The 8,873-nt window shown below is 42.8% G+C and overlaps 1 protein-coding gene across 1 annotated transcript; it reads right to left on the bottom strand.

The window, feature by feature from the left end:
• Nucleotides 1–1,113: 1,113 nt before the first annotated feature.
• On the bottom strand, nt 1,114–4,682 carry LOC306780638 (transmembrane protein 26; the record flags this gene model as incomplete). The annotated part of the gene is made up of 3 exons (XM_079273071.1): nt 1,114–1,842; nt 2,448–2,592; nt 4,489–4,682. 3 exons carry the CDS (start codon nt 4,680–4,682, stop codon nt 1,114–1,116), a joined length of 1,068 nt encoding a protein of 355 aa, XP_079129197.1.
• Between the last annotated feature and the right edge of the window lie 4,191 nt (nt 4,683–8,873).

Here is an 8,873-nt window from a genome sequence, read left to right as displayed (position 1 = left end):
GGCTGTGGAGGTACATCTCGAAAGCACCTTTCATCCTCTCGGAAGAGAGAAAGTGAGAGCGAATCATGTTAAACTCGAACAACTCCCACATAATCACGAGTGTGCTTTTTCAGACACAATAAAAATGCACCAAGCTCTCAAACAGGGATGATTGTGCTCAAGAGGAAAATGAACCTTGGAAAAATTAAGCAAACCTCTTCACTCTCCTCCTACTTGTTATGCTGTTTGAGGTGTGTCTAGATTGCCTTCATCTGACTATTCATTACATAGCCGCAGCCGGAAGCTGACTAAATCTTTTAAATTCATTTATCAACTGGCTTACTTCCTCATTGAATCAGAGGAGACGTATCACAGAGAGGATTTCCATCCCTGAAACCAACAAATGAGAAAATTCAATACTGCTACTGTGTTGCTGTCTCACAGGTTTTTTTTTTTTCCTTCTTCTTCTATGTACCAAGCATCCATGTTCCAGTCAAGTAAACACTGTACATGTGTGTGGTGCTATGGTTGACTTGACAACACTGCCATCTCATGGTGATCAGAGTAAAACAGAACACTTTGCTTTTTCTGAAACATCTTTATTAGAAAAGGTGTATTAATCAAGCAAGGCATGTTATCATCATCTTCCTCTGCCATATTTACACAATCCATATGCTGTCTCGCATCAAAGCCTTCATCATTACAATAATTGTATTAAATATGCACTACATAATGAGATCAACATAAGCTATTAATGTTGTTCAACATCGAGCATAAAGCAACGTGATTTGGTTCCAACTCTCTTGCTAATGCTCTCGTATATCAAAGAGATTGACAGTTTGTGTTGAACTTGTTGCACTATAGTTTTCTTCAGCGTAGAAAACTCCTCTGACTGAAACACCACTTCTTGGAGAGCTTTTTATCAAAGGGGGTTGCATAAATTCCTCTCTGATCTTTTCAGTGGGGACCTCTTCTCTTGTCTATTTCTAGTCACTGAACCTCCAGAGAGCCGAGACGGTCTCCGAGCGAGGCTGAGATGCAGAAGAGATGGCCGATGGGTTCGACTTTTCTCTTGGTGTGTGCATCCTCGCTCCCCAAGGGCGAAAGTCGTGCCTCGCGGCATTTTGAGCCTTTCTATATCTGGGCACCTTTCTGATCTTCCTCCCTCTCAGTGCCCGTCTCTGTGTCTGTATGACAGCTCGGCTCCTCTCCACCTGCCTTCTCCTCCTCCTCCTCCTCCTCCTCCCCACCCCACTGGGTTTGACACCGGAGCACCAGAGCGGAACACCTCCCCAACCCCGATTCCCCAACCCGCTGCTCGCACTGCACCACAAAGATCCTGTAAAGCTCCAAGAGGACGACGAGGATGTTCTTGCAGGTGAAGAAGATCATGAGCTGGTTGAGCACCCGCTCTTGGACCATGAGGTAGAGCCGGTAGAGCAGAAACGGGCCATCTTGGACTCCCACTGTGAGCAGCAAGCTCCACACTTCGCTAGAGCAGCAGGAGGCAGACGACGAGGGAGCAGCAGGGCGGCGGGCGAGACCACCAGCACTCTTCTGCGGAGGCTCACCCTCTGGGAGTTGCGTCTGGGTCAGCACCAGAGGGAACTGCATGAGCGCCCAAGAGAAGAGGCCCAGGCCCATGTAGACAACCGTTTGGTTGGTTTTAACCTCGGGCTCCTTGAAGGCGTCCAAGATGTCCAGGATGTCGGCGCCCAGTCCCACATAGACCATGAGGAGCTGGGAGAGCTGGTCGCGGGACATGTCCCCCTTGGGCATCAGCCAGCGACCCAGAACCAACACTATGAGCATGGTCTGCTCCAGGCCAGCGACCCAGTTCTTCGGGTCCAGCTCCACGATGGCCTGGGTGAAGGAAACAGCAATGTCTGGTTACGACAGAGGCGTTCGTCAACAATTCATTTTTCACAGTTTGTGTTACAGAGCAGGGACATTTCCTTTGGATTCTCATTGGCTTTCCCTGATATCGCAATTACTTTTTGATCAATCATCCATAGAGATATTATTATTTTAAATCTTGGTATGTGGTATTGTCAATCATCCATTCAACAAGACCTCTCCTCTCTATTCTTGCTGTAACTTGTGAGTCAGCTCCTGGTTGTGGCAGGGATCATTGAGTTTATCCCGATAGCTCCCCTTGACATTTCACAACGTATTCCACTTTCAAAAGCTGCCACCCAGCCCCGAGCACAGCCAAGGGGCAAAAAAGTTCCCAAATCCTACATGAAAGAGACTGCACTAAAATCCCCCCAGAAGCGGAGAGATCTGAGAGTTTTTCCGAGCGGGAGCCTATCTGGACCTCATCTCACTGTGTCAATTACACATTTCCTGGAACTAATAGTTTATCCACCCCCTTGATAGATTTAAATCTTATCTGATATCAGGTGTCGCTTTAATGTGGCTGCGTGGAGGGTGAGGCGGGGAGGGCAGTTTTGTGGTGGGGTGCCTACCGCTGTGATCGGGATGCGAGCCAGCAAATGAAGCTCCAGGCCCGAGGAATTGTTAACGGGCATCTTGGACTGCAGCAGGCTCAGCTCCAGGAACCAAATGGATGGGATGACAGTACTGAGGTAAAGAAAAACCATTGGGGAGAACCTAAAAGAGGGCCGCCAAAGGAGAGGGAGAGTGGTCGGGGAGGAAAGGTGGGGGTAGGTTATTTTTAGGGACATCCTTTTTTTTTTTTTGCCACCCGCTAAGAAGAAAGAGTCCCTTTTTTTCCTCCAAAAGAAGCATCGAATTTCAGACAGGCAATTATTCTCATCATACATGCAAATCCCTCTTGACAGTGCAAAGCCTTCTCCACCAGGAGAGAACTTCAAAGTAAGACTCAGTGAGAAAGAGAGAGGCCTGAAGAAAGCTTGTGTCTGTGGATGTTCACTGTATGTGTCAGAGCTACAGCTTTTGAATTAGACTAAGCTTGATGTTGAATGAAGTGACACTAAATGCTCATATCCTTTGGAGACTCGCGTAATAGAGGTTGGTGTCCGTTTATGTTTACTCAAGCCAAATGTTTTATTTTTTTCAATCCAGCTGGACAGAAACTGCTTGAGCCGGCAGCAGCAGACATTTTCTCCGCCACTGGACAGGAGAAGAGTGTGACAGAGACGTGATGGCAGGCTCAGAACATAAGCTCAGAGGAAGACAGAGCAATAGCACCGTGGAGGAATAGATTTGTTTTTGATAGACAGTGAAAGAGAGAACGAGCTGCAGAGGACAACAGAGAATTTAGTGGCAGAGAATATTTTCGGCCGTACAGATGGGTTGTAAAGTGTTCAGAAGTTATTTACTCTCCCTCACAAAACAAGTTTACAAATTCCTGCTCACAGCACCTCAATCCTCATGTCACTGCTTTAGAAATAGAAAAAAAAGATGGTTTGTACATGCTTATTTCGTATTTATTTGTCTCTTGTGAGTCTGTGATGGAACATTTCTATGTTAATCAGGAGAAGAGAGTTGTTCACAAATCAATAACAAAGTCTTCAAAAGATTAAAAGTCCATTTATTTGCTTGCAATGGAAGAGTGCACCACAGATACTCATTCAGCAGTCTGTGGTGTGAGCTTCAACGAGATACAACATCCAGCATCCTTTTATACCTACAGAGGCCTCCGCCCCACATGACTCCCATGCAGGAAGAGTCTTATCTGGTTCATGCAGGTAGCTCAACTGTGAGTCGGTTGTGGTTTCTATGTTCTTGTTTTAAACTACCCTTCTGAGAAACAGAGTATGTGAACATGTCTTCAGTTAAGAAAACAGGTATTTAGGTGCTGACATCTGTGTCTTGCAGGGCCTGTTTTTACTTCCCCATTATACTGAGATGTCACACTATGTTCTTTAAAAACTTTCCATGATGCGAATACATATTTTACCATTAAAAGTCCCACAACTTTCTCGAAGTGCAATACTAAACTGCTGAAGTACGCCTCCATTGAAATTGCTCTGCAGGTTGGTTATGTAGAATGGATCAGAGTATTATGCTGTTGACGTTGTGGTGGCAATGTCTGCAATCAATGCAAGCTGATTTTTAGCCACTCTAGCAGCGTGGCTCTATAGGGACGATAATGGTTTGTTGGTCCCAACCAATATTTCAACAAAAGTCAATGGATTGCTGTGACATTTTGTAGAGTCATTCATAGGCATTTAATAAACCTAATGACTTTGCTGATCCTCAGTTTTTTCCTTTAGCAGGTACATTTTATAATTTGTCCAATAGCTTCAAAACTATCGTCATCTCGTCAGCCCAAGCTGTACTTTGTGTTTATTGCCAAAAAGCAAATTGTAACATCCTAACAATCAGAATGATGGTTAAATGGACCTGCTAAATTGGCATCGTAAGACTGTCATTTAGCTCAAAGCACCTCTGTGCCATAATGCAGCCTCGGAGATCCGTTAGCATTGGCTGCAGACGATGCAATATTTGAATGAATGTCCAATCTTAGCCCAAAATGTCAGCCTAATCCTGATATTAACACTGTTGTGACCCAAATGTTACCATTTCCACTCTGCGTTTTGGGTGCACTTCAGAGTGACGGCCATTTCGAAGCCCAGCAGAGCTACGCCCGTCAGCAGCAGCCAATAGAGTGGCTCCTCTTTGACGGCCACCACACGCCACACCGTCACCACCCCGTGGACCGCAAACAGGAAGCGACTCAGCAAAGCCAGCAGGATGTTCAGGAGACGACACATCGTGCACCACAGAGAACCTGTAGAGAAGATAGTTTTATCATGTCACTTACTTTATATGATGGATAGATGCTTTTTAAATCAGAATGTGTTGTAAAGTGAGCCAGTGCGTCCCTGCATTTTCCTCTTCCCTTAATTTACTGTATGAAAGCCATTACTAGATTGTTTGGTGGTGTTTGTTTGATACTGACTGAACCACTGATGTCCATTAACTTACAGTATTTCAGATACAAGGACATATTAAGTCTATTGAATGACTAAGGGAAAATTCAATTTATGTGCCTTAATTCTTGCGAGATTAATGAAAGCTGAACTTTTCCAGTATTTTTGCACAATTTCAGCAAAACTTTTGTTTACAAGGTCTCAAAAGGTCTTTATGTTCTTTTGAATCTCATATAGTTTAACTGCAACACACTTAATGTCTAACAGTAAAGGCTTTTGCAGAGTATAGAATTGCCAAAGGCCACCACAATTTGATTGCATTTCTTTTGCAATAAATTCAAGCAATAAACTCACACAGAATTGTCAGTGTCAGGCAGCTAAAAGCCAAACCAACCGCGAACAATTTGTAAACAGTTATGTAACCGCCTCCATCATTACACGTTATACACCCCAATTGAGCTTTAATTATCAATAACTATTGCATAATATGTGTGGGCAAACAGTCCTCGCTGTCAATTAGTCAGTTTAGGATAAAAGCTTCTGATCGTTGTGGGAATTCAAAGCAAGCAGTGATTAGTATGCAAGTTCGAGAAACTGATCTGGAGTCAAAATTAAATAAGTCCAGGAGGCTTTGCATGGGTTTTCTTAGATCTGGTCTCTGGATCTCTGGATTATTGTGATGATTTAAGGACTTGAAAGCGGTTGAAATGCATATTTAATCTAGCTCAATTCCAGCCAGGGACTTCAGTTGCAAATTATATCCTTCTCTTGCTCCCTATGTGTTCTGTTTGTTTCTGAACTGTCACCATGTAATTCAGACGAAATGCTAAAAAATAAAAATAAAAAAAAGGTTTGTAATGCCACTTTCTAATAAAGCACCTTTTGTAACAGGATTTATGTTTGGAGACTTTTTTAGTGGTTAAAAAATGTTTTTCCTAACACTGTACAGATGACGTACAGACTAATAATTTGACAATTTAATAATAACGTTTGTGTTGCCTCTTTGTCTGCCATTACAAACGTTAGCAAGTCATTAATAAAGCTTTTTTTCCGTCAACACAGCAGTTGCCAGATACTTTCAACAACAACATTTACTCATCGTGTCACAACAAAACATCGTCCAGTCAGCATTGTGGTCCCTTCAAAACATTGTTTCTGTTACTGTATACAAACGTAGTTTTTAAAGGACAGGGTTGCCACCCACAGTAGAGCATATGGAGCCACACATGTTTTTCACTGGACAGCAATGAAACGTCAGTAAGTCCTTCATAAAGGGTCACATCTTTCTCACTTTCTAACAAGCCAAAATCAAAAGTTAGTGAAAAGAAATGCATGTGGCTGGTGTCAGTACTTACTATATAAAACAAATAAAATAGGTACATATTATATATTTAGTTTGTCTTCATTGGAATAACAAATCATTTTTTTGTGACGTCTGTTTTGACAGGTATAGTACATGTCTTGAAGAGAATTCATGCAATATGTGTGGTGCAGCTGCATGCAGTACAGACCTACAGTATAAGCTGGACTCCTCGCCGAAATAGTTTGAGATCAGTTTCTTCGGTGTATTTCCAAAAAGTTCTCGGATGCTTGCAGCAGTAGAAAATCTCAACACCAGAACAGTCACACACTCTGACCCGGTCTGTGTCTGTCCTGTTTTGACTTTTAAATGACACCTCCAAGACCCACTGGATGTGTCGACATTTCTGTGTGTGTGTGTGTGTGTGTGTGTGTGTGTTCCTATGCGTGACTGCTGTTCAAATCCACTTGAGCAGAGTATCAGTGAGCAGTAGTTGTGTCCCACCAGTGCATGTGTGTGTGTGTCTCCGTCCCCCTCAGTGCCATTGTAGGAGATAGCGTTTCCTGCCCCCTGCGCCCACGTCTTTATCGCCATCCGTCATGATGTCATCTCTCCTGGCCCAGAACAAAGTTATCTCCCTGGGAGAAGCCGGCCTGTCGCGCTCCCTGTTCAGAGAGCACCCAGCCCTGCCCAGATCCCACCCATGCCTGCAGTGCCTCTGCGCTGTTTGCCCTGATAACAGCCTCGCTCCCTGGCCACTGCACTCATGGAGCACAAAAACATGGAGCAACAAGAGGTATTGGAGATGCCGATGCCCCCCCTGGAGCAGTCACTATAGGAGTTTGTCGTTATGGCTACTGCGTCAGAATGAGGACGCTGCATGGGCCGATGCTGTCCAGGAACTTCAATCCATTAAACTCCTAAAGTGGAACAATAAATATGTTTACAGGCTCCAGTGTTCAAACATATGGAGACGAGAAAAAAAGGGGGAGATGTGGAGAGAGAACAAATGATAGAGAGAAGTTTTAAGATCAGTCAGGGTCTGACTCTGAGCTGTCCCATCATCACAACACACTCCACACACATTGGTTGTGTACAGTTCCAGCTAACACCTATACGTTTAGTACATTGGCTGCAAATAGACATTGACCACTAAAATACTGTCAAATTTGATGCAGTCTGAACCCATTTTAAGAAGATAAGATAAGATAATCCTTTATTAGTCCCTCAGTGGGGAAATTACAGGATTACAGCAGCATTGCTCACAAGTAAAAAAAATAAAAGATAAAAATCAAGTAACATAATAAACTAAACAGTAAACAGTAAAACAGTAAAGAAGAATATTAAATATACCAGTATATACAGAATATACAGACTGAATAAAAATATAAGATAAATACTTAAACGTATTGGATATTGCACGGGATTGCACGGATTAGATATTGCACCAGGTGAATGAATTAAAGTGTTCAGAAGTGTTCAAAGTGTTCGTGTTCAAAGTGTGAGTGGTCTACCGAGAGAGCAGTTTGTTGTGCAATGTGCAATCGGTGAATGAGACATACTGGCCAGATTTCTATTCATTTATGTGCAGTGGCAGAAAATAAGGGGGTGCGGGTATTTGGGTGGTAGATGAAGGCTGCATGTGGCACGTCCGAAGCATACTGGAGTTCATGCCTCATCAACTAGTTATGTCAACCACAACCGTAACCTTACCATACTGTACCTTCCAATGCACAGATATTGGAGAATTCAATTAACGAGTTGTGACCAAAGTAGGAGCGGTACATTTTACAGTTGAAAAACAAAACACGTGAACACACTGTGTAGTGTGTTTCTAAATGTCCCCAGACACATCTTTGTATTTCTGTATTGCAGTTTCTTGTTTTTCAGCCATCAGACTCTTGTTGGGATATTTCTGTGCAGCGCCCCTGACCTTTTCTACAGTCCCATTGTTAGGTCAGGATTTTCCTTTGTCTATGGAAAACTACAGTGAGAACTAACCATGACATTGATGGTGAATATGAATGTTCCCCAGCGAATGAATCCGAATGCTTTAGGTGACCCCTGAGACCTTTCCTCTAGAGACACCATCAGGTAAATAAAATGTTCCCTTGCAGACAGGAAATATCACAATCTAACGGTCGGTTTGCTGTGACATTTATCTTCATGGCTGTCAGAGAAACTCTACATGTTGGCTGCTTTATGGTTCACCGCTCATACTAAACTTTAGCTCTATATAGGTAAGCTTCTCAAAATAGCATAACACCCACATATATTTTGGTTGCTGTAGCGTTAGACTTTCAAACTTTTTTAAGATGTATGATACAATATCTTCTAATTGGATCAAAATTTGAATGCGGTAAGACAAGACACCTGAGAGCGCAGCGATTATGATAAAGGCAATACTGTGATGTTGAATGTAATCGGAAAACTAGGTCATTCTTTCACTGTGAAGCTGCAATGCTTTCTCATCCATAACTTTCCCCAAAATCAATTCCCAAGTTCATACAAAGGACAGACAATAGTCTAAAATTGCTCATAAGAGCACAAATCTTGACCTCTGTTACAGTCATTTATTCATTATCCCTCAAATTAGAGTCTACTTGTTGAAATAATATTCCCTGTGGCAACTTTTTTGCATTGACAAATTTTTCATTTCCCACAAGGGATTTGCATCATTTCTTTTCTTTTAATCACACCCAACAACCGTTTGTATTTTAGATTCAAGTGAC

Source organism: Melanostigma gelatinosum (genome assembly GCF_949748355.1).
Source record: "Melanostigma gelatinosum genome assembly, chromosome: 8".
Classification (NCBI taxonomy): Eukaryota; Metazoa; Chordata; class Actinopteri; order Perciformes; family Zoarcidae; genus Melanostigma; species Melanostigma gelatinosum.
The sequence above is the reverse complement of the archived record's forward strand: the minus strand, read 5'-3'. Positions and strand labels throughout refer to the sequence as shown.